Genomic DNA, 26,287 nt, shown 5'->3' with positions numbered 1-26,287 from the left:
CTTCGTCTTCAATTCATTTATTTATTTCACTTAAATTTTATGCTCTCCTGTTACCTTTGTTTACATCCTAATTACGGCGGAAGTCGGAGGCTTTAAGGGCTTTGGGATATATTGATGAAATTGAAGAAAATTGGACAAATAAGAAACATTTCAACTTCATTTTGAGTTATGAGCTTTCCAAACTTGATATGGTCTCTTGCGCCACCACTGGAGTTTTGTCCTCATCGTGATTTTATGAGAAATTGTTCTGTTTTTGTTACCGTGCATCAGTTCATTCATCTTTTAAGAATTTTTGAGGGGCAACAACCTTGTTAATTTGAGCAATTTCCCCCGCTCTGAGTGAATTTTGAATCCACTCAATTCTGTGGTGACAAATATATCTCATTCAAGTGAACGTCGTCAATTTGCAGGCATTGGAAAATTAGTAGGCTGTTAGAATACGGCTCACTTTCGTTTAATCAATTATTTATCTTTCTCTCAGCTAGCAAACCGCAAAGTACCATTGTGAAAATTAACAGCTTTCCAAGACGAAACGACAATTGAAGTCAGTAGGCAAATGAATAATTATTCTTGCAGTGACTTAATTTTTTGCATAAATTAAAGTAACCAAGCAATGTTGATTGTTGTCAGTTTTCGCGGTGGCGCGGTCTAGAAGACTTGATCAATTTTCATTGGGGAACCGTTTTTCCTTGACCGCGTGAACGAATTCAGAAATATCTGAAGAGCTAAAGAACTTCAGATCGATCTTAGTTTACCTTGGTGTTTTAGTGTGAAAATTATCACATCCATTTGCACTATCTCGATTCTCTAATCAACGAAGTAATCCAGGAAGCATCCGCCATTTGACATTTTTGTAGTGCAATTATGACTCACGTTTTAACAAATCTTGGATACCCACATGATCTTCGCTTCCGTTCTAAGTCCGCTGAGATATTCAGAGAACACGAAAGACGAAAGGAGGGTATTCCGAAGACGGAATTCGACAAAATTCGAAGCCTTTCTAGACAGTCATGGCAGCGATCATGGGAGAACCCTGGAGATCCATTGCCTTCTGTGAAATGTAACCACTTTGTGACAACATATTCGTCAACACACAACTACAAAGCGCTTCAAGAACCCACTCCCTGCCGACCGACTTCGCCAACGAGACGAAATAACCCTCATCCAACAAGGTCTGTGTCTTTTGTTTGTGTGAAGTGCAAACATCAATAAGTGATCCTATGGTTTGGAGGATAACTTCAAGGTCCTTTGTCTGTGATGATATCTTATAGGGATTAAGTGGTAATGTGTTTTAAGCCAGTTCATCAATGAAACGGGAACGATTTCGGTTTCAAGGCTTCTAAAAACAGAAGAGTCAAGAGTCATAGCAAAATTATGCGGATCTCGCATGAGAAATTTATGAACCACCGAACAATTCCGAGACGGGATACCGTATTACAAGATGGATCTAGCGGGGGTCGGGGCGGGGGGGGGGGGGGGTCGGGGATATACTCTTCCTACTTATCCCACCTGAGAGAAAATCAACGTGACGTCGATAAATGTGTGAGAATCTTATAGAGCAGATGTCAGTTATATTTTCTTGCATTTTCTTGTATGTAAGAACATCTTAATGTTCACATAAGTTATTTTTTTCTGCAAGTAAATGGCAGGGCAAATTTATTTCTTGTAGGCCATTTTTGCGGCTCCACCTGAGGCAGGCAAAAGGGTTTCCCAAACCTAAAGAAAAGCCACAACAGGACCCATATGATGGTAGGATGAACATTCATCTTTCTGTTATGTTAAAATGTAAACATTGATAGAATCATTCAATAAAATTTTATTTCACTCTGGTTATTGGCCTGGGCTTTGAAGTGTTGCAGTTGCAAAACTGTATCTTGTGAAACATAATTAAGATTTTACAATTGAAGATCTGTGATCAGGTTATTCTGGAATGCACATCCAATATATATTTTGTTTGTTGCTGAAACTAAATCCAAATAGTAACAGCGAAGAAACCATACTGGCACTAGTCTTGACTTACTCCCAGTTATCAATGTGTCAAGAACGTGGAAAGAGGGCATGAAGTGTGACAGGTGGTCCCTCAACCTGTTTAGTCCCTGTTATGTGCTGTTCAAAACCATGAAGATGGCCAACCACCCTGTTGGCTTTCAGTAATCTTTCAGTTGCAGACTGCTGGCAGTCTTTTCTGTCTCAAGAAGGAGTGCTAATTATCCTCTTGAGACAGAGAGAAAACTTTTGGCAAGAAGGGATTAGGAGGGGGTGGAATGAGACATGGACCAGACGAGGAACTTCAGGAACAACTCAACCAAGCCAACCCTCACCACACCCTAACCTGTGGAATAGCCACAGTTCCTTCATGCTAAGACAGTAAATGGTCAACTGGTAATCCATTTCAGTTGAGGCAGGTTTTAATAAATTTTATTATTTCTTAGTTGGTTATAAACCTGAGGAACCAAATGACAGGCAGCAGACAATGTATTACACTTTATGGGAAATGAAAGATATGGAAAAAAGGGGCCTGGATAAGGTATGCTTCAAGTTAGATCATTCTTGCACCTTAGTTAGCAGGGGTGACTCAGGTGAGGAAACTCAACAGATTTCTCTTTTGTATGTTTTTTTTTTCACTTTTTTTGGCCCCAATTTTCACATAACATTTATTAGTGTTTGCATCAATTTTAAACTGGGTACAACTTTTAGAAACTTCCTTAACTTAACTGGTGAGAAGAGATAAACACAAAAACTAAAGGCTACAGGTACACTGCAAAGAATCTCCCTTTATAAACTGCAGCACCACTGTTTTTATCTTTAATTTGGACAGCTTTCTTTCTTTCTCTCTAACCTTTACTAAGTATGCTTAAATAATTAAAGGGATATCTTTAAATGAAACAAAAAAATTTCTGTTTTGTGGCACATAAACAGCAGCCATAATATTTTCATCCAGTCCTATTTTTGTAACAATATGTAGCCATTGCAAGCAGGCTCTCAGTAGTAGTGCCATAAAAAGGAAAGTTTCTCTGCCCACGCAAAGATTTGAGACAAATCCAAGAAAGGTTTTCCAGGGGATTGAGCAGTGCTAGACTCTTACAGACCTCTGTTGCAGAAGGGTGACAAAGGAGGCTTAACAATATTTCTCCTTTTCAGGCTTTAAAAGCTACTATGACTCCAAAAGCAGTACCAGCAGCACAAGCCTGGGTCAGGAATGCTGGCATGAAAGGTGATGGAGTAAACAACTTGTTATTTAAAATTAGTATGAAGACTTGAATGAAGCTGCTTAGCAGTATTAGTTATACACTTATTTTTTTTTTTTTTCAACAGACAGGAAGATAGTGTCAAACATGTTGGATGTTGTACATGATGCACCAAATGTTGAGCAGGTAAATGACTGAATTGGATAATGTAAAATATGTGTTATTGAAAAAATAATCTTTTTTTACATACTGGTATATTACACTTGTATATTAAGTTTTTAGCCATGCATGGTTTAAAATTTTAAGTACAAAAAACATAGTTATTAGTAGGATGTTGCAGTCACTGTAGCTAACCTCCTCAAGCTTAGATAAATGACTGACTGTGTAAATTACCTTATATTTTCTTTTCTTATGAAATAGACTGTTAGTTCCACATTCAGGCCTGATGTTGTACCAGCTGTGAATCGATGGCTAAAGAAAGCTGGAAATGAAGGTACATGTTCTTCATACTGGGCTCTTAGCTCAATTCTGATCAAGGTTGCCAATTTCCTGGTTCTTTCATAGGTTCCTTGTGATATTTTCTTCATTCAATTTGAGTTTTTGATTACTCTGGTTTCAGTTTTACAACACTCATTTGAAAAGTACTGTAACAAGCACAAACCATTCTTATATTTAATTAATTTAATTTATTGGCTTTGCCAACAATACATACAATGTGGAACATGGGTAAATTACAATAACTATAATGGGCAGGCAACCACAACAGCAATATCTGATCACTGTGGTCCCAGCTAGACTTACATGATATGATTCTTCTATTGTTCAGAACAACAAGCTGTTATGAGATTGATCCGAACTTTGGCCTCTAATCCAATTAATGATGGAACAATAGATCCAGAGTACACAGGGCAACAACATCCTGACAGATACATCTTGGGGAAGTACACGATACGCCAGACAGGAACTAAAGGAACTCCCATCACTGTTAAAAATCATTTTCCAAAAAAGTCCCATTTTAAGGCACATCCTGCATGGCTTCAAGCTTCATAACCATTTAGGTTTTAGCCTATTCTGGTATTATATGTGAAGTCATGAAGTCTAATGCTGAAGAAGAGGGTTAACCCTTTAACTCTCAAGATCTAATTATTAATTTTTCCCTCTAGCTACTACACATTTCCTTGTAAATAAGTTACAAGAATTTGATGTTACCTCAAGGTAATAACTTCCATCAGATAGGTTTGAGTATACTCATTACCTGATTGCTGAATAGTGAACAGAGATCATAGGGAGGCTACAAGATAATCACTTTTGGGGGTTAAAGGGTTAACCTCTGGGACACAAACCATTCAGTTTATATTCTTTAGTGTATAATTATAATTTCATCCATGTATATAGCTGTCTTTTGACATGAAAAAAAAGTATTTCTTTTGCTGGAATAACAATATTTAAATGCAAAATACACTATGGCCTGTAATTTTTGGTTGACAGAATTGTTTTTCTGGACTGGGCTAAAAGTTTTGTGTCATGTCAATTGCAAAGAATATTTTCTCACCATTGCCATCACAGAGAACCTTTTTTACATTAACTATAATTGAGGCAAACACACGAACTGATCATACTGGAAGCAATTTTTAATGAGTATTTCACTAGTGTGCATGTTGTGAAAGTCTCATCTTGACAAATCTAACTAGACTTGATAATAGAATACTCGTCAGTAACATGATTACAATAAATATTGTTTGTGAAATTATTACATTCTACAATTAATATTTTTATGACACACATCCTTGTTTGGAACTGGTATATTCTTTGTTTTTGTTCAATGAACGAGACAAACTTCATTTAAAATATGTTTTAAGACTTACAAGTGATGAAATTGAAATAAAATTATTTGCACAAATTCAACAATAATTACCAGCATCTGTCTCACCCAATACTCAAATGAAAACAATGGTAAAAAAATTCATAAAAGGAACATTCAATTGTTAGCTTGGCATATATCTGTGAAAAAGGCTGAATGTTTGACTCGGATTCACCCAAGACCTCATACTATTTGCCACAATGTCAACACTTTCAAATCCATTCTTCAGTCCATGTTTTGCTAACCTTGCTGCTAATTTTGTCAATGGAGTGGTGTCTGTGTGGGTAAGGAGAGTTGATAGTTCCATCCACTGACACTGTGCAATCTCGTCCTCACAATGACTAATGCCAAAGCTTAATGGTTCCATTCTACACACAACATAAACATCAGACTTGTCAAAAGCATTCTTCATTTTGTGCTGTTGTCTAAAGAGCAGAATGGATTTGAATTCTGCAATCAAAAGTAAAATGAGAAGCAAAGAGTGAGACTAAAATGAAATCAGAAACAATCCTGAATTAATATTTCATTTTGTAATCACTGGAGGTTAACAATTGGCATGCTAGCATGCTGGAGGCCATGTATAGAGATCTGTTAGAATATTGGCTGGTTCATAGTCGTGGTCTGCTGAATAGGACACCTCAGCATGTCTCTCTCCACAATGAAGTTTAAATGGGTACCAAAAAACTTGGTGAAAACCTTAAATTACTTGATGGTAACCAGTGACAGACCAAGATCCTATTAGTGCATCTCCTTATTGTCCACTATACAATTTTTATGATAGAGGACAGAGAGTTTGTTATTATATCAAGAAACAATCCTGTACTGATCTTTTTTTTTTTATTCTGGTCACTTGCTCGTTCATTATCGAGAAGAATAATTCTGTCTTGGTCATACATGGGAGTTAATAATGGTAATTGAACTGAGTGGAGTGCAATTTGGGCTGAAATCATACGCGTGATTCCAAAATTGAACGAGCGCGCGGCGCGAGTTCGATTTGAAATCACAAGTATGATTTCAGACCAAAATTGCACAACACGAGGTTCAATTACCACTTTATTATATCCATTTTGAAATCGCCCATACAGGACTTGGTCAGTTCAAATATTTTATTAATACAATACTGAGCTGGTTTGAAATTAAATTCATCCTTTTTTTGGGAGGAAAAAATAAGAGTTTTGGAAACAAAAGTTGCAAAATTTGCCACATGATAATCCATGTCTTTCATCTTCCTGCAATATGATCGGTTACTTTAAACAAGCCTTGAAGTCTGATTGGTTGTTTTGTTTTTAGTGTAGCCTCCTCATTGGCTGGGGAAAAGATGCGATTTAAAGCAAAAAATGGCGCAATTTGTGAATAAATCGCACCAATTAGAGCCAATCAGATTACAGGGACCATAAGTGATTTCAAAATGGGTGTAATAAAGAGTTAAACACCCTGAGGTAAGCTCTTTATGAAATGGGTAACTAGCTTCAAAAACTTTAGCCTTAGCTAGCTTCTTACTAACACAAGGTGTGCCCTGTGTATTACCTGCTCGTATTCCTGTCTCTTCCCAGACTTCACGCACTGCTGTTTCCTCTAATCAAACATAAATAGTCAGACAGAAATTACATACATGTACCCACATGATTCTTGAGTCAAAAGTACATAAAAATGAGATTAGTGAAGAGGAGCAATTTGAATCTGACCTTGGTTATTAGCTTTCCACTCAGGAAACATTTTGACTCAATAAGCATTCTTTATAAAAGCTATGGGGCAAAACCCCACAATTTAAAATTATTAAAATAAATTGGCAAACAGGGATTAACCCAGTTCCCTTAATACCATACTCATACTATTGATGATCTTCTTCAAATATAATAATTTTTTGGTAAGATTTAATCCCAGCCCTGATTCAACACCTCAGAAATATTACTTTTAGGTCTTCATGGTTATACTCTGTAAAATAAATTCCAAAAATAAAGGAACAGATGCTTAATAAATCAAACCCACCAATACTTTCTCCTTCATCTGAGAGTCCTCCAGGAAATTTCCAAACTGGTCTTTTTAAGTGCCGGCCAATCTTGAGCTGCCAAAAATATTGTGCCGACATTGTCAACATTTAAAGTACCAAAACTACCAAAATTATTATTAATTACATTGTTAGATATCCCATGAAAACTTTGATTTGCAATGTTAAAATGGTTTTCCATATCATTTTAAAAGAACTCACAATTTTGATGATAGAATGATGAAAAACTGCCTTAGACTAGAAATCATAAAAACAACAATACTAATAGCAATCCAAGGAGGTGTGTACTTGTCAGAGCAGATTTCTACAGGACCTGATTGTGTGTGTTACATACCATGTTCTTGTCCTGGACTACTAAAACTTCATTTTTTTCCCTGTTAAGAACAAGACCTGCAATTTTTTACATTAGAAATATTGGATATGCATTAGACCATCGATTAAAAAATTATAGATAAGACTTTTTCTTGGTAGGGAACACTTTTGAAACTGATAACTATTGTCAAAGAGATATGTGATAATTCAAAATTTCTATGAAACTATCTTCACTTGGGTTAATTTATATTTCATTTCTATTGTTCAGGACAATAACCCATAATTTTAGAACATGTAAAACACAATTCAAAGTAGTCTTAAATCATTTTAAACTGAAATCCATTTATAACTATGGAAAATTCCTATTAAAGGATCAAACTACCTCAAGGAAATTTGGCACAAATTTTACAAGTTCACTATTTATAATTCATCTTTGCACTCTGTCTTTGTCACCTGATACTCCAACTTGATGGGTAGCATAAGGTGGAACTTTATTATGCTCCTTTTTTGGAAGCCATTTTAACAGCATAGCATGGTCTCCAACAGCATGGTGATAACTGAAGCCATGTTCAAATGCTACTGGTATCAAGTAACTCTGAACGATTGGCACTTTCATCCACACAGACTTCTTCCTCTCTTTTCTCCACTGTTGGATACTTCCTGAGAAAATGGTAGAAAAATCAGGCTTTGTATAAATTAAAGGGCCAAGGGTGAAGCCACTCCTCTCAAACAAGGGAGAGACAAGGTGGTTTGACCTTTTACACTGTAACATCAGTATTTATATTCTCCACACTCTTCTCTAAACATTTCCTAAGATGCCAATATGGAGAATTTGTATAACAATCAAGAGCTTCTTTAGGGATCACCTTTTTTATTCTCCTGACCTTAATTTTCAGGGTGATATGGTAAGGAGAAATTAGATGCCAGTCACTATTAGGGGTTAAAGGGTTAATGATTAGTGCCCTGGACTCCAGGTCCAGAGGTCTGTGTTTATGATAAAGGCTGCTTATTGTGCTGTGTTCTCACCCAAGACAATCTACTCTAAAAGTGCCCCTATCTGCTCAGGAGTATAAAAGGGTACTAACAAACAGGAAAGCCTTATGATCTCCTAAAGAGTAAACTCCTATAGACTAGCTAGGCTAGTCAAATGGGGGGGGGAGGGGGGGAGGGGGGAGGGGGGGAGGGGGGGAGCTGCAATAATCCTAGTTGGTTTTTGCTGAAAAGACAAGGATAAGCCTCTCATATCAGAGGGGATAAGGATGATGCAGTGGTGTCAAAGACTCCCATCAATATGACCGCTATTTTCAGACCCTTTTCTTTTATTTTCCATTATGTTCAAGGTTCTCTGTGCTTCTTAACAGTGCTGCTACAGTTTCATCAAGGTTGCCTAGTATAAATCCTTGAATGAAAAGCAACATGGGTGCGACCTTTTCCTTCAAAAATGTAAAGCTCTGACTCGGCAAGGCCAACCGGCATAATTTTACTCATACTGTTCAAAAAAATTATGCCGATTTCCAAAACGTGAGGGAACACGGCGCACAATTCCTTTAGATTTGAACACACCCAAAGTTATTGAACCAAGAAAAGAGCCAAAAGTAACCACTCACTCGTTAATTTCACAGAAAATTCCCCAGGGCTACATTGCTCTCCCAGCTGGTCCAAATTCACGGTCACTCCATTAAAATAAGCTTCGTTCCAATGCAGTTGAGATTCCTCTGCAGAGTTGCATTTATTCCGACATAAATAAAGTCCTCCTATTCCCTTTCTGACCGACCTCCTTAGCAAATGTGACATGAAGGCAATGTTCCCTTACAATGATGATATTCCTTGTAATTACACAACACATTTCACAAATTGTCCGCCATTTTGAAAACTGCTGACCAGTCTGCACCCTTACAGTTTTTTTGTTCATATAAGGATACGCTTTATGTCCTAGTCTCCTGGTCACGTTTGTTAGAACCATTCCCCTCTCAATTTTCGCCTGCACAGGGTGAAAGAAAATTGTCTAAAACATGTCTGGAAGTGCGGGTTTAAAATCTATTCAAAAAGTTAGTAAGGTTATGTTGCTATTTACAAACAAACAGACGGAGTCAAGGTTTTCTGTAAGATAATTTTAATTCAAAATTGAGTTACTCTCACACAACAACAAATGAATATGTACCTGATTGTCTTCGTCTCTCCTTGATACACTGCCAGTCCTCGGCAGTGCCTCTGTTATAGATTTAAAACAGAGTGAAACTTCCGACAACAAATTGTTAAATTCTTTGCAAATATAATAAATTAGGCATTGGGAATTACACGTCGACAAACAAGATGCTTGAAATGCCTTTATAAAAATAACTATAGAAAAACGAACACAAAAAAAAAAACACTGAATTTGATTCATAATCGAGTGTTCATATGTTTACACAAATGGCTCTTTTAATTAATACTTTCGCGATTCATAACGTTGTCATTCTGTCAAATATTTAACTTTTTACAATTCATGAATTAACGTTTAATTTCAATTTCCTTTTGCAAGAGGGATTGCGTACTAGTGGTTGATGCGAGCTTTTTTTGTTTGGCAAGTTAAATCATCTCTTGTCTATCATAGTTTTAACAGCAAGCTAAAAAAAATTAATGTAAGAAACAAGAGCTATGCAGAGGATCTGAGTAGCTCTTGTTTGTGACTAGAAAAGTCGTTTAGCAATTTCATTGCCTATCGACATACAGTAATGAAGCTTTGTTGGTTGCCGCCCTATTTCAAACAATATGATTCTACTCCACAGAATAACCCGTTAGTGTTTACCCTCAATCAGGGCAGTAACAAATAGTGCGCTGAAGTCTCAAGCTCTTAGCTACACTTATAACTGCAATATGTGATGCGTAAGAATGCGTCACATTCCGGGCCATTGGACATGTATATTAACTCTGAAGCATAAAACCCGTAACAAGAAAAATCTTCCATGAACGATTGGTAATCCCGTTAAAATAAACAAGGTAATTAACATTTCAACATAAAAATTACCAACTATGTTGATGTAGAAAGCATCACATGGTCTGATATGGGGCAACAAACTGATGGTCAAAGGTAGAATTTTAGCTGTCAAGGAAACTATCTACACATCTTTTGTCGAGTTCTTTCTTTGTATTAAGCCTTCCAAGTTCAGTGTGACTGGGCAATGTTTGAGAAAAACGACAGGATTTCATCGATGGTAACTTCCAGATTGATCATAGATTCAGGGTAACAGCGCTGGATGAGATCCTCAAAATGCTTGTATTGTTGGATGAATTCATCTTGCATGGTGTGCCACACAACCTGAAATGACATGATTGGAATATTAATTGTCTGTAAAGCTTGCAAGACATCATTCTTGAAGGTTTGTAGAAAGAATTTGTTTATGCATCAGCTTCGATATGTTCTTAATATTCTTTTTCCTGTACATGTCAGTGTAAGAGTAATTTTGAGAGAAAAGTCACAGTAGTGAAAAGTGGTGTGGATACTAGTAAATATAGAAAACTGACTTAACTTCAGTAACAAAGGTGTGTCTTGGTAAAAAAAACAAACATTGGTAAATTTAAAAACCATAAAACAAGCCATTGTAGGATTATTCGGCTGAACAGGAAATCGAACGCACTCGTTCACACGAAGGAGCTTGTTTCATACGCTCCATACAAATTTTTAAGGGCCTTAAGTGAGGTAGCTCCATATACAGGCAAGGCCTATCATTTTACCTGAAGTAAGTTCTCTTCCTCGCACAAATGTTTCTCGACTTTCTTGTACAACAGTTCGAGTCCTTTTTTTATGTCCTTGGCTGGGTACTCCTTGATGTTTTTTCTTAGTTCTTGTTTACTGAATGCCAACTGATATCCGACTTCGTCTTCCTTCACCCCGGCTGCAATACATTCTTGTACACCCTCGAAAAAGATCTGCAAAGAAAAAAATGATAAGAACTAAAAGTTTTTTTTGTTGTTTTTGAAGTAGTAAACGATATTCCTTGGGCGGCTGAAGCAGAGTAATTTTCAATGAGTATCCAAAGTAATGCAAAATGATGTTGGTTTTTTTTTTTAAGGATTGGTCTAGAAAACTCGCGGGTTCCACTCAACCAATTCCATGCAACATTTAGACCAGTTGTATTAATCAATTGCTCTTCCCGCACTTATCGCTGTTTGTTTAATCGCAATTAGGTTCTCCTAGCTCCTTGTAATATTTCCTATGCTGTATTGGCGGTTGAAGATACCTTTGGTTGGTTTTATCACACTCGATCGAAAAGCGCCCAATGCAGTTGATATAGACAAATCAGCCGCATAGGAAAATATCTAAGCTGACATTTACGGAGTAAGTTTGAAGATCATGGAAAGTGTGTGAGGCCAAAAACGATAGTATTAAAAGGAAGGTTAAGAATGCAGAAATTCACGCATACGACGGACTTAAAAAAATCAAAGTGCTCTGTGAGCAAACTCGTGAATTGACACATGATTTTTTAGACTATGTTTAATGTTATCTGGTTTAGGGAATTGATTGTCATATCTAGAGTACGAGCAGTAGTTCAGTGTTCGCTAATGTAGCAAAAGAAACAAAGTAACGTTGGGATAAGAAGGCATTACAATTGAAATGATCATGCTATTACATTTGACAAGGTGGATGATGTCGTGTTTTAAACGTCTATCATTTTTGTTTCTGGTTCAAAAGAAAAGGTTGGAAGTAAATGTGGGTGAAAAGTGAAATTTACTTTCTTTCGTTGTAAATATTAGAAAATCAAGGCAATACTGTCTTAATGAAAACATTAACGATTCCCTCTTTACCAAATGAGACAAACGGGAACGAGTTTTGAGTGATATAACTAAGCCAAGCCTGCCACCGTCATTTTGGATCTCCACCTGGGTAGATTTAAGTCACGTGCTAGGCAACGTATAATCAATAACAAGATAGAATTTCATTTCAGGCCTATTTATCAATTTTGTGGTGTGTAACTTTCGCATTTTAGTACGTTGTATGTATGTTGAATCTTCAAATTGTCTTGAAACTTAAAAGAAATTGTTCTTTAAACATTCACTGAAAATCGGTAGCTAAAATTGTTTGTTTAGGTGTTATTTGATTTTCGTGTTAACTTGTTATTTCGTCAGTCGCCGGCATCTTCTGTTGCTTCACACAGGAAAAACACACGCGACGAAACGTAATGATCAATTTTGTCCTCAATCTCACGCTATAACAGAAAAAGCTTTTGAACATCTGTAAACTCCGAGCGCTTCGCAGTAAGTGATATTTTCAATGAATCTTCGGATTTTTTTCAAGTTCAAGGATTGTAAATTGCAATTTTATGAAAAAGGAAGGTTGTTCTGTTATTTCAGTGTGAATCCTTGCACGCCTGCCAGTCGCTGGCGCCGCTTGTTGAAACTAAAACGAAAAAAAAAACTCTTTTAAGATTATCATTGGCTTCTTTTTCACCCCACCACTATTCTTAGCAACAAAGGTCGCCATTTCGTCTGTTTATTGCTCGTCAAAAACTATCAAATGCACTCAAAAGCCTAAAATCTAAAAAAAAGTTTACAGGAATCGACCAATCGAGCGAGCGAGCGAGCGAGCGAATGCCATTCCCCACATCGTATCTATAACTCGCTCTTGCGCATGCGCGCAATTCACGAGTTAAAAAGCAAGTTTTTGAAGATTCTGAAGACATCAATAGGATAACCCATAAATAAAGCGCCTTCAATTTTGCATCTGTAAAGTCCATCCTACAAAATGAGGCGGGATCCTCTGAGAGTACACTCTTGTTTCTTACGTTAATTTTCTCCATGGGTCTTCCAAGCATCTCCTTCACGTACAATTTCAGGGTGTCGTTGTATTTCTTTTTGGCCTCTCTTTTCTCGTTTTCCAGGCACACTATCTTGAGACGCGTAAGAACCCCTGTAGTGAGAGTGATAGCGGCAGTCAGTTGCATGTTTAGAATCGTCATAATTCTAGTGGTAACTGAGCAATAAAAGGAGTGGAAAGAGGGACTAATATTACGTCAGTTAGACTTTATCAACTGTCTATCACCGCCTGCAAGACCTCTGACTACCGTCTGTTGAGCCTGCAAGAAGGCTCTCCTTAGTGGGTTACGCTTACGGCCCCTTTTCCGCGCACAACCGCTGATTACATAATCGGCGGCTATTTCTGGAAAAAGCTATTGAAACCCTTCCCTAAGTTAAATTTCCTTACAAACTGATGGCTGAGTGATCACACAATGTTCCTGCCATCGATCATTGAATAATAGTTTGTCAATCTCTCCGAGGCAAGATATTCCCTTAGACTAAAGGCGTGGGGGATTTGCTTTCACAGCAATTCAGTTTTGTATTACTATAAGTTGTATTTTTTCTAACCGTTTTGATTTATTTCACTGACAAGTGCTGTGAAGTCTCAAAAAAGTCATATTAAGTGATTAAGAGAGACAGCTCCACATTTACCACACAAAAGATAAAAAATACTTACTGAACAAACGATGATAGTTTTCTGAGGAAAAAGAAAGCATAAGTTATCAGTCGGAACAAAAATAGTCAGAGAAGTTCCGTGACAGAGTACTAAGCGCTGGTTACACAGCATTTGATGGACCAAAAATGACAGGATGATACTGAAAACAAGCAGGCTGAAACACGATTACACCCAATGCCGGCTTATTTGAAGGCTGAATAGCTTATTTCATTTAACCAATGTTGAATATGGAAAGTATCAAGTTAATTAGAAACGGATGGAGCCTAGCATAGCTAATGGCGATAAACTTAGTAAATTGCCGCAGAATAATGCGTGCGAAATTCTGAAGGTGTTTACAAGAAAGTTGAAGCTCGTGTCTTTTTAACCCAGCGAACTCCCCCGTCACTCGCACATAGATGTCTCAATACCTGCCATCACCAGCTAAAACACTAAAGGCCCATCCCACTATAAAGCCTTACCCTGCCCTCCCCTCCCCTCCCCTCTCCGACCCTACCCTCCCGTCCCTAAATTTGTTATCCTCTCGGCTTACCCATCATGACCACCGCTCGTGGTGTCTTCTGATGTTCCTCAGCCATTCGCTCCACGTTAATGAACACAACTCGAATAAGACTGTGATAAGCTTTGTCAAGGTCATTGCGGCGATCAGAGTTCTTGAACACGTTCTCTGAAGTGCTTGCAAATTCCTGTGAGGAAAACAGACCCGTCAGTCTTTATCACTACGGGGAAGGAGGCGGGGAGGGGATCCCTCATATGGATCTGTAGTAATATAATTTCCCTCCTCATATTAGCAGTCCTTCCATTTATAATCCATTGGCTACGACTGATCCCTCCAAGAAACATTGAAGAAAATTATATGAAAAATTGTCAACTCACAAAAGAAAAAACGAAAGAGTTCATAGTCACCTCAAACTTGGTCACAAATGGCAAGATTCCACACTTCTTCGTCTTCTGAATCTTCATTTCCTCAATTTGTTTTTTTAGGTTCGACTTTAAGGGAATTATAATGAATATAAATTGCTATAGCATTGGTAATGCAGTTTCTCACCTCTTTAAAAAAAAACATCACCAAACAATTTTAAAGCGTTCACTTACTATAAACTTGTCAAAGAGCCTCTTCACAGAGATAAGGCAGTTTCCAAGCTGCTGGCTGAGGTAGGACACAGGTGAGCCAGACAACTGGGTGGTGATCACAAAATGACCAATCTTGACCAACATATACATGGTGTTACTAAAACACAACGAAAATGAACAATGGTGATAATATGTACTAATCAATTGAGGGGTGGAAGGGAGGGGGGGACGAAGGGGTGTGGGGGAGGGGCAAATATTTGGTTGGCGGTCACGGCGTTCGGACCTCATCCTTCGGACGAGATTGCCGGAGTTTCCATTACGTTTCTTGATGTATCTAAACAAAATTTTGCATTTGGAAGTTATCTATTGGTTTAAATAAAATATGGACAAAAATCCTTTTTTTCTCTGCACACTTACAAAGGATCAAGTCTATCTGCAAAGTGGATGTAACTTTGTAACTCGGCTTCCAAGACGTTGAACAATCCTTGCATGATTTTCCTGAAAAATACGCGAAGGATGCATCATTTAGAAAGACACCGAGCAAACAATTTTGCGGAGCTCTTTCATATGTCTAATCAACCGTTTTGCCTTTTCTCGAAAAAGAGCGAAGTATATTCAAATGCGAGGAAAACCAAGACTTTACAAATCCAACGGAAGCCAAAGCCGAGATCATTTAAGTTCGCAAACAGTTCAGAGCGCAAGGTGTTCTGGGAGGATATATTTTCAAAACACCAAGGGTACCACACTTCACCGTTTCAGTTTTTGTGCATTGCCATATTAGGACATTTCCACTGAAAGGTCTAAATATTTGGTTGTCCACGTCAGTCTGAGTATTGACATTAGATGAAACTGTGAAAGAGCTCATAAAGAACATCAACATTAAAGTGCATAACAAGGCAAACGTGGAAATGTGCAGTTTACTTTAAACATAACTTACCGTGCTCTTACTTTGTGGTGCAAGTTACGAGTATTTATCCATTTACTTTTAACCCCATTTACAGAAACCTCGCTGTAGCCTTAAGCTTACGATTTAAACCAAACAATGTGCTTTTAACGATAAAAAGTTTAGATTCCTAGACTTCAAATTCTTAATTTATATTTTATGCTTAAATTTATTGAAGCAAACCTCTACAGCGATTTTACGATTATACTTTAAACCTAGGCAGGGTGCAGCTGTGTTAGGACTCAACATACTTCATATCTTCTCGGTTTTTATTGATCCGCTGTTTTCTTTTTCTGGAGAAGTAACAGTCATATGACAAATTAAACTAGATCATAGTTTCCCTAATTTTTTTATCGGGAGGAAGGAGATAACCACAACTGAAGGAACAAACTGTTTATACATGCAGTCCTTTGCTTCATCGAAGACATCTGCTTTGACAATTATTCAAAGACAAAATGAAGTTTTACCCATCAAAAGTGATACTTACTGGAGGAACGCTACCAAACGATAAATGTCTATTACTAACAAATTTCTTTCCTTCCAGTTACCCTTTTTAATGTGGAAGGGATGGGATTACTGAAAATAGACGGGGAGACTGTTTAATGTTTACAAATCATCGTCTATAAATGAATGAAATTAAAAAAAACAGAACGGAAAAATAGAGTCGTATGATGAGGAGAGAGCTAAGCCGTGAGTGGCCTGGAGAGGAGCTTAAAATTGAAAAACCAAGGACTGAAAACAAACATCCCCTTAATTATTTGCCGGCATTCTTGCGTCATTCTTTAGCAACTTATCTCGTGCAATGTTCAATGGTATTTTATCAGTCTTCACAATAACTACACCATGCATGTAACAATACGTGGAAGGGTTTGTGCCTGGTCTCCATAAACCCAGCGTGACATTCTATTTAAAACTACACAACGGTTACCTGACTTCCTCGTTCAGCGGTGTTCGCTCTTTTACATCCCTATAAATAAAGTAACATCGCAATTCTTATCTTTTGCCGTGATTCGAGCAATTAAACAGTCAAGGAGGAATAGTTTTAAATAATTGAGAAGTTAAACTACGGGTGTTGGTATTCAAACATTTATTTTCTGTCCTACCCTGTTTCGGGCATTCAGTTAGAAACGAAGCAAAATACTAAACGGCGCAAGTTCCGTGTCATACTTACGTAGTGTCTATGGATTTAATTGGCGGTGCCTTGCTAAACATCGCACCATCAGAAGAGTCAATATTTAAGGTGCTTGGTGTCTCTGAAGGCTAAAGAAAAGAGAAAAGAAAATAAGCACAAACTGGTACCATATGATTTGTCTGTAAGAAAACCACGATCACTGAGTCTAATCAGAAGCTCATGACCTAGAGAGTTATAAGCGTCTGGTCTAATACATATATTATGGGAAGGATGCTGATGGCCTTCCCGAGGGGAATAAAGAAAAACAAACAAACAAATATTTTCTTTCGCGTTTCGCCTTGGTTCGTTCGGCTTTTCTTTTCTCGTCGCCAAACTCTCTCCATAAATGCTTTTATACTTTGGTTAAGCGAAGAGGCTTTTTACACACAAAGTCTTCTCAAATTATCTATGGTAATAATGCAAAGTCAAAGGAAAATCAACAGGTACTGACAAAGCACAGTTTAAAGTGAAAGTGAAACTGTACCGTAATAAAATGTATAGAATACTTCTCTACAATAGAAAATACTGATCATTATCATACAAACCTCTGATTCCTCCAAAGAAAAATCGAAGAACTTTTGTACAAATTCCTGTTCGGCTGTGCATACTGGTTCCAGCTCCAATAACAGAACATCAAATACCTGATTTTACAATCAAAGAAAGTGTATGTAGGTTAATAGACGGAAGCGATTTGGAAGTCTTCCTTTTCTTCTTGTATTTCTACAGTATTTAGGCTATTTTAAATCAACAGTAAGGATAATAACTGGCTAGGAAGAAAAAGGAAAAGACTGATAAAACGAACAAAAAGGAGTGAAAATAACAGAAAGCTAAAGGGATTTCAAGCAACAAGCTTGAAAATTTTACATTGATTTTCATGACACGTGCAAAAAAATGGTAAACTTCAAGCTGCGCTAGCTTGGCTATACGGTCAGATTTCACCTCAAAACTATTTAGTGACTTCTATACATGATATATGTAAAGGCAGGTTAGCTAGATTGTTGAGCTATCGGTAGCCATGACCGTATGAACAGCTCAATCCGGTCACGGGGGACGACACTCAGTGGTAAGATCGCGCTTTGTTCAACTCGGTCACGAAGCTGAAAGTTCTTAACTGAACAGTACTCGGGCTCCAATCACAGCTCAGTGACCAGGATCAAATTTTTCATATGAACAGAAAACAAAGTTCGTTGGATAAACTGGTCCAGCTCATTGAGACCGGTGGGCAAGCTTATACCCAAGCTTTCTCCGCAAAAGTTTTCAACCAACCCTTTCAAACTTTCCTCTGCCCTCCAGCAACTGATCAGAAGAATCCACCGAGCTCATGGAGCCTGATCTTGACCTCGTATCTGAGCCCATCGAACCAATGGAGTCAGTGTCCTTCCTGTCGGTTGCTTTTTCAGTTTTCCTGAAAGAGCCCGTCTTGATCACGCGAGGAGTTGGACGGGGGCTCATTTTCGGGTCATTCGCACCCGTCGAAGTCCCTGTCATCTTAAAGGCAGCGTAAGCTGTATAGAGAAAGGAAGCCCTATTAACTCCTGCTTCAAATCACACAGAGCAGAAAATATCGACATGAGTTAGCAACTTAACCCTTTAACTCCCATGAGTGACCAAGACAGAATTTCTCCTTTCAATATCAATGTAGCATCAAGCAGACAAGTGATGTAAGTAACGAAAAAGATCAGCTAGGGGATTATTAGTTGATCCAACACCCACACTCCGAACAAACATCCTTAGAATTGTATCTTGGGCAGGCTGCGACCATTTCCTTTCCCCAAAATGGTGGGAACCAAAAAATACCTCGTCTCATTTCGGGTCTACTCCTCTATTTTTCGCTCCCAAAAGCACTCCTTCGCACCCAAAAGCTACTATTCTTGAGCTTACCAGGGATTTCAAAACGAGCCGGAGATTGCCGGAGTTCCGCCGGCTACTTGATAACATGTCATTGGTTACTCTGGACAAAATAATTGCCTTAAGGCCCTTAACAAACTTTTCACAGTCACCTACTTTTGCCGAGTCTGACCCCTACTTCAAAACAGTTTAAAACCCCTAGCCTACATTTTGTCAACAAAAAATTTTTTGACGTGTTTAAATGGTCCACAAGGCCGCAACATACCTCCTTTAATGTCAAGCCTCCGAAAGGTTACCGTATAAAATTGCAATGAACATTGCGGACTTGAATGAAGTTCATTTTCAAACTCGCCCTCTCCAACTCCAAGACTCCAACTAATTCACTCAAGGTTTCTTGCAGTATACTCCCTCCACCCCCCTCCCCTCCCCCCCCCCCCCGTTTCCTACTCCGAAAACACAAACATCACGTGACGACTGTTGGGAATATAAATCAAATTACCACTTACTTCGGACGCCTTTTGTCATAGTCTTTTGTTTCACAGACTCAAAGAAGTCTCTCAGTTCCCTCTCGTAGACTCTGCTCAGAGATTGTGTATACGCCTGACAAGGTAGAAAATGATATTTATGAGTCAAGTTTGCCATCAATTTTAAATATTTCCTTAAAGTGGAAGGAGTGGACATAACATACCTGACAGAGCTCGAGAAACACAGTCTGATCAACTTCTTTCAGCCACTTCATTAGATCAGAGAATGGCGCGAGGTCATTATGACAAGCCAGATGTTTAGGGATACACAGCTCACTAGAGTGTTGAACCAGAGTCTCTACGTCTAAGCTCTAGTGATAAACAACGTGACAGAAAGACACTTCTTGAAAAATGTTGAGGTTATGCAGGGCGTTAAATTAATTTTTTTTCTGATAGCCACTTGGATATGGTCGCCAAAGTGAAAAATTTAGTCGCATTGGCGCCTGTATTTGGCGCAATTTCACGCCCTGTTATGAAAATAAAATAGTGTGTTACTGCGGAATACTCGATCTCTCTTTGCGTGACACTGAAGGAAGATTTATAATGCGTGATTCCAATGAGTAAAATTGCAAAAATGCGTTACAAATCAAGTCGTCATTTCAACATCCATAGATGGAAAATCCTTTGCTTTCACCGAATACGTGGTACAAATACGTCTCTCTCATTGGTGACCGACTATGCGGCCGCCCTATACTACTGACAAGACTACAGCTGACAGAAGTAGGCAGGCAGAACTTACGTGGCGCGTGAAGATTTCCATGAGGTGTAACTTCAGACGTTGAGCAAAATCGCTGCTCAGCTGCAAAAACTTTTCTCTCTGTTCCTTGACAGCTCTCATCTTAGTTAAACCTTAGATTGAAACACCCAAAACCTCAAGACCATACATATTGGGCGCTTTCCAATCAAGAAAGTGTGGTGAAATAAAATGTCCAAAATTATTACAATGGAGATAAATTGAAGTTAATAAACAACATCAATGAAAACAGAAAGTAAATACAGCTTTTATAAAAAGTACTGTTAGAGCTACAAAAACCTGGAAGCGGAAGATATTTGCCGTGGTCTTTGACAGAGGTGCTGAACAATTGGACACATGTTTCGAGTTAAACATCCTTGCAAGTTGCAGATGAAAAGAAAAAGCATTCAAAACCTTTCCCAGAAACCGACTTGATATTTAATCCCTTTTCAATATAGAACGCTTTCAGTCGAGTAAGTGCCGTAAAACAAACTTTAAGACATTTCAACGGCCAATAAGTCCCAAAGTTTACCTCAGAACGAACCAATGAGAACTCGAATTAAGAAAACGGTAAATTACCTGAAGCGCGGGAAAACACATGAGACCTTGGGGCAATTTGTTTTAGCTTAGCAGCTGATTGGTTGAGAAGGAGGCGGGGTGAAGTACAGCAAAACTTATCCAACTTTGGATTACCTTAAACTAGCTCTTAATACCTGGACTGAGATCTGCTTGCAGAGCATAAAGCACGGAAAACGCGGCGTGAGTGCACTCTTTCAGTCCCAGCCCTTTGGAAAGGTCAGCTTCTTGTAAAGCTACGATGTTACACTCAGGGACATCCAGTGAATTCTGAAACGATGTTTTTAAATAGTATGTAGTCAAAATGGATTGTAAAGATTAATCATACACCTGTTTACATGACCTTCCTGTACGTCTTTTAACAATCGTTTCCTTGATTTGAACTGTTTGTAAATTTCTTTAACCATGGCTGACTCTGTTTTTCCTCTCTTTCAGTCAGTCGATCGGCCAGAAGTCAGTTAGCCAGCCCGTCAATTGGTCTGCAAGCTGCTAGTTCTTTCGGCCAAGTCCGTCAACCAGTCAGTAAGTCAGTCAGTATTTTAGTCAGCCAGCCAGCCAGCCAGCCAGCCCATCTCGTTCCGCCGGTCAGTCCGTCCATAAGTCAGTAAGTCAGCCAGTGCTTTAGAGAGTCAGGCATCCAACCCATCAGTCACAGTCAGCCTCTCGCTTAGCCGGTCAGTCCGTCAACAAGTAAGTCAGCCAGTGCTTTAGACAGTCAGAGAGCCATCCAGTTCTCCCATCAGGCTGTCTGTCAATCATTTCATACAGTCTGATAGTCCTTCAGCCTGTCTGTCTGCCTTCTCGTTTATCAACCAGTTTGTGTTGACGACTTTTGTCCGCTCTTGAGTTTTCTAATTTAATTCTATGTTATCATAACAGTTGAAGAGTATACCATTTAGTGCTTGCTCTGAAAAGTGAAAAACTTGATAAATACTGAGAAAACTGACCACTACTGATTCCACCTCCTCCAAAAGCTTTTTACGATTCCTGCTCTCTGTAACCATGTGTTTATCCTTATCCTCCATTTGCTCCATCTGAGCTCGCACTTCCTAAGTTATCAAATACATCACAATAAAAACAGAATCAGGCCGACCATTCAAGATACTTAGTTTAATTAAGGCTTGAAGACACGGTTCAAAATAAGAAGTGGAGCCAGATAAAATCGGGGAGATTATTCAAAATCTAACGGAATTGTCGAATGTTGGTTGGCGCCGTCCGAAATCGAAAGGAATCATTTGAAATCGGAAGGTTCCGTGCGCAATAAAACGTAATCGCCCGAAATTGGACGTGACCGTACGAAATTACACGGGTCTGCACTTCATTCAAGGTAACATTTTGAAACCAGACGGATCTCCACGGAATAAGACGGAATCAGACTATTTACCTTAAGACGCGAATCATATCCAATAAGTCGTTTATCTAGGTTTTCGAGCTCTTTTAACGCATCATTCAACAGCTGCATCAGTGATTCCACTTGAGGCTCAGCATCCATGATGGAATGAATATTGGCCTGCCAAGTGAAAGAAAATAAAGATGTTGAAAAAAGTAACTATTCACCTGACAAATAATCAATTAATAGAGATTTAATGGTAGACTTTACCCCATCCAAAACAGACAATTCCTTGGAGAGTTTTTCAGTGAACGCTTCAATGTTGCTGATGGCACTCTCAGTATGTGATATCATGTACTCCAAGTCACTCTCCTCTCGCTGTGTCAGTTCTTGGTAATCTTCACCTAATAAATTTGTAATGCATGTGAAACAACTATAGTATTTTAAGATTTGTACTTTATGTTACAATGTTAACTCATCTGCCAGTTAAGTAGACAAACCATTCTGGATTCACTGGTTACAGCAAAAAGACCCTCCATCAACAAGTTTTCCTTCCGTCTTTTATCTTTTTGTCCACATGTATCCACAAGCCGTATTACACTGTGACACACATATTACTTTGCAGATATGATAATGTCCCATAATGTCTAGCTGGATGGAAAAGTCTTGTCAGCATAACTGCAAATGTAAAAGCACTTCTTTTCATAAAACTACCAACCTTCAGCTCCCTCTTCTGTGTGCTGTTGAACTCTGCTACTCTCAGCCCCATGGATAGAGCCTAAAATGAAACAAAAATACATAAAGTTGACTCCCAATAACTCGAACCTCCCTAATTTGAACCTCACACTAACTTGAACCAACATAGATTTGCCCTAGATTTCCATCATACATTTACTGGTACACTACAGTTTTACCCTTTGTAACTCAAACCCTTGATAACTTAAACTTCCTGCTAACTCAAAGCAATTTTCATTTCCCTTCCTGTCATTCTTTTTAATATTCTCACTCTTAGTAACTTGAACCACTTCTAACCACATCTTTTAATATGCGACAAATCAAAACAAACAGTGTGCTTCAATCCAAAACATTTACTGTAATTTATTTTGAAGCAGCCATGTAATCTTCATCCTGTTTTGCATTTCTCAAAACATGTCAGTCCACTCCAGGTTTATTCAGTTTAAATTACAGTGCCTGTATCTTCAACTCCCCATAAATCGAACTCCTAATAGCTCAACCTTTTTCAACTTCCCCTGAAGATCTGAGTTATCAAGAGTCAATGGTACAAGTCATGTATTTTAATTCACCAATGACTTGCTCATTGCACAGTTTACATAATAATGGAAATGTCAACAATTATCACAACGTTAGTTCAAGAGATCTACCAACAGACATTGGGGAAACACGATAACATGATTAATAAAGAAAAATATAACACCAGCTACAATTAATTTTGCAATGCTAAAGGAGCACTGAAAAAAGCATCTAAGGCAAAAAAAAAAACGGTGCAATGCTTATATTAACACTTGTACCATAGTTTCTGAAATAACCACTGAGCTGAGAAATACTTTAATTCATGTTACCAGCTCAATTGATAACACTAAATTACCCTGTTATACTTTCACATCACTGATTTAAATTAAAATATCACAACAAAGAATCAATTCTTTTAAAATTAAGATATCATTCTTTATCATTAACATAGAAAAACTAACAATTAGATTTTGTTACAGGTAGTTTAATTTACCTTCAATAGCACTGACATTGGTAAAACTTGGTTTCCTCTGATTCCCATATCTGTCGGCCACCTGTAAATTAAATGTAATCATTTAAAAACTGATTTTTATCAATATACTCAACAAGCATCCTTGTGACAAATGATCAATACCAAATGTAGAAAAAGGTCAAAAAGTACACAAAACATCTCATTCTACATTAGTTGTATATCCATGGCACTGGTAGTTCAAAGGGTTGGTAATGTTATCCACTTGATAAATCTCTATGTGGTGAATAGCACAGTATGTTTTGTTAACATTTATCCATTGGAAAGAAATTTATCCCTTGGATAGCTCTATCTAGTCTTTGAACAACTGAGGCCTGAGATATACACGAGCCATGGATCCAAAAAAAAATGTGGCAATTAAACACTGATCCCCTAGCTACTTCAGTCTTGATTCAGTGAAGATGCCAATGGAAAGGTGATAAATGATTGAAAGCAAAACGTTCTGCCTGTCACTGTCTAACTTTTAGCACCATCTGACTGTCTCATAATCCCTGTGGAATCTGAAGGTCAGAGGTTCGATTCCTCATGGTGACTCAAAATTTTTTCTTCATCCCACGCTTGTGACAAGATGAAAAATATCTTTCACTATTGTTATGTAAATTGTCATTATGAGTAGCATGGAAAATTTATGGTGAACAGTAAGGAGAACTTGCTTACTGATGTTTGGGTAGTAGCAAGTGGTAAGTCTTAATAACTTGAGAAAAAATCAACAATGAAAGGAAACGATAATTCATCACTCAGGATACAAACCGGCTTACTATATCATTATAGCAATAGTGACAACAAAATATTCTTCTCACTGTGACAATCAAAGAATAAAGACATAATTATTACAGTACCTGCAACTTAAATTTAATTTACAATCTTCACCTTCATTATTGCTGTTATAAAATTGGTTTTGTCTTGAATACTGCTTGCTACCCACTTGTAGGTCTTCTCAAATAGAAGGTGAAATTCAGGGGTTTCCTGAACATGAGGATGAAAGTAAATATAAAATTATTTCCATAAATTTAGAATGAACAACATTTTAAGTAAAATTGTGTGGAAAAAATTAGAAGTTTCTTTACAAGAAAACATTGACGGGGTGAAGCACTAGCATATGTTGCACTCTCAATTATTAATATCAATCCAATTATCTGTTATTTACAGGTATCCAACAGACAAAAGATATGTTGATCAAGTACAAAATATAAAATGAAATTAATGTTCCATACATTAAACATAATTTGGCAGTTGAAGGGTTAGCTCCTTGTACTTACATTAGTTTCATCTCTGCCATCAACCAGTTTTAAGTCTCTCAGTCTCCAGTGCATTCTCTTCTTGTATGTATCTTTCTCTGTCTTTTTCACTTGGTAAAGCGACACAGTTTCAGGTCTCACTGTTGTCACTGGATGAACAATGTTGACACATATACAGACACATTTTCAAAATAATGGACGGTAAGAAATAAAGTGCATTTTAACGTTCACTTTAAATTATAACATTAACTTCCAAATTAGTTGGAATAGGTAAAATAATTACAATCCTCATTATCTTCATTGCGATTTTAAGAAAAGGCTGGATTGAATCAAGGCATGATTTGGGTTAGTTAGCCCAGCCCTTCAACATTACTTTGCGTATCATAGTATGCTAGACATGGACTTCAAACCCTTAGGGCTCAAATGAAACGTATTTACCTCCTCTAATAATCACACTAACTGACTCGCGAAAATTGGGATTTTCCTCAAATAGATCAACGAAGCAATCACAAATTATACCTATTCTAACTCAAGTGTGGGAGCAATGAATTTCATTTCCTCCTCGGCATCTGCAGTTCTGAGAGTATCTTCTTCAGTATCGTGCGAGATTTATAATATAAGAAGCAACTGTACTTAATTTCCACATTATAGAGACAATTTTCATCAAAGGTGATGAGCATAAAGCCTATATCAACTCCACAGTGAAAGACACTGGGTGTACGGTAAGTTCTTCAAGGATAAGCCTAATATTTGCGGAAAGATCTTCAGCATTAGGAAAAGGGGCTCGAGATAAATTCATACCAGCTAAACAGAGGAAACTTGCTTTCTTCTTTTTCCCCGCTTTAGTTACGCTTACAACCGCATAGAGTCGCTCCTCAGTTGGGTTGAACAACTCCTTCTGTAAGTTGTGCTTTAAAGCCGCCATGTTTACGCCATCAACACCTGGCGCCAGTCTTCCGCGATCATGAAAACATTTCCTTCTCACCCCACCCCTACCCATGTTAAAAGAAGTCGTTGTCTATCAGCAGATTTTCGCACAAAATCCACCATGAAAAGGGTTATTATGAGGCTGTATAATTGCCCCGATTTAGTATTTCGTGCAAATAATATCAGATTTTTTTCTTCATCCAGCATATGCTTCAATCACTCATAATGTAAGTGCGACAAACTTAACAAGTGAAACCAGAGGGCAGAACACAATTTGAAATGAAAAAATTAGAAAGTCATTTTGCTTAGCTTTAGAGTACTTCTAG

At 37.9% G+C, this 26,287-nt stretch overlaps 3 protein-coding genes across 4 annotated transcripts; 1 reads left to right on the top strand and 2 right to left on the bottom strand.

Annotated features, from left to right (window-relative positions):
- The first annotated feature begins 576 nt into the window (after positions 1–576).
- On the top strand, positions 577–5,093 carry LOC113681877 (uncharacterized). The gene is made up of 7 exons (XM_027199005.2): positions 577–1,172; positions 1,670–1,749; positions 2,433–2,527; positions 3,142–3,214; positions 3,316–3,374; positions 3,609–3,681; positions 4,015–5,093. Exons 1-7 carry the CDS (start codon positions 865–867, stop codon positions 4,236–4,238), a joined length of 912 nt encoding a protein of 303 aa, XP_027054806.2. The 5' UTR covers positions 577–864; the 3' UTR covers positions 4,239–5,093.
- LOC113681875 (nucleoside diphosphate-linked moiety X motif 6) lies at positions 4,805–9,261 on the bottom strand. The gene is made up of 6 exons (XM_027199001.2): positions 8,977–9,261; positions 7,823–8,029; positions 7,392–7,447; positions 7,039–7,114; positions 6,577–6,624; positions 4,805–5,499 (listed from the first exon to the last, which is right to left on the bottom strand). The coding sequence occupies exons 1-6, from the start codon at positions 9,161–9,163 to the stop codon at positions 5,174–5,176; spliced, it is 900 nt and encodes a 299-aa protein (XP_027054802.2). The 5' UTR covers positions 9,164–9,261; the 3' UTR covers positions 4,805–5,173.
- Positions 9,262–9,465: 204 nt separating this feature from the next.
- On the bottom strand, positions 9,466–26,021 carry LOC113681878 (exocyst complex component 1). Of its 2 annotated transcripts, XM_027199006.2 has the most exons (25): positions 25,836–25,995; positions 25,056–25,183; positions 24,667–24,762; positions 23,761–23,821; positions 22,735–22,794; positions 22,287–22,420; positions 22,071–22,196; positions 21,634–21,735; positions 20,824–20,956; positions 20,117–20,226; positions 19,542–19,688; positions 19,360–19,453; positions 18,272–18,510; positions 17,551–17,646; positions 17,006–17,094; positions 16,763–16,801; positions 16,086–16,127; positions 15,309–15,389; positions 14,913–15,048; positions 14,724–14,807; positions 14,350–14,503; positions 13,821–13,841; positions 13,132–13,256; positions 11,084–11,278; positions 9,466–10,667 (listed from the first exon to the last, which is right to left on the bottom strand). In XM_027199006.2, the coding sequence occupies exons 1-25, from the start codon at positions 25,957–25,959 to the stop codon at positions 10,515–10,517; spliced, it is 2,769 nt and encodes a 922-aa protein (XP_027054807.2). In that variant the 5' UTR covers positions 25,960–25,995; the 3' UTR covers positions 9,466–10,514. The 2 variants fall into 2 exon arrangements, with proteins under 2 accessions (XP_027054807.2, XP_089047613.1); XM_089191487.1 differs by lacking the exon at positions 16,086–16,127 and having other exon boundaries at positions 25,836–26,021.
- Between the last annotated feature and the right edge of the window lie 266 nt (positions 26,022–26,287).

This window comes from Pocillopora damicornis, chromosome 13 (assembly GCF_964200805.1).
Source record: "Pocillopora damicornis chromosome 13, jaPocDami1.2, whole genome shotgun sequence".
In the NCBI taxonomy this organism is placed as follows: domain Eukaryota; kingdom Metazoa; phylum Cnidaria; class Anthozoa; order Scleractinia; family Pocilloporidae; genus Pocillopora; species Pocillopora damicornis.
Note: the sequence above shows the minus strand (reverse complement) of the source record. Positions and strands in the feature narration are given on the sequence as shown.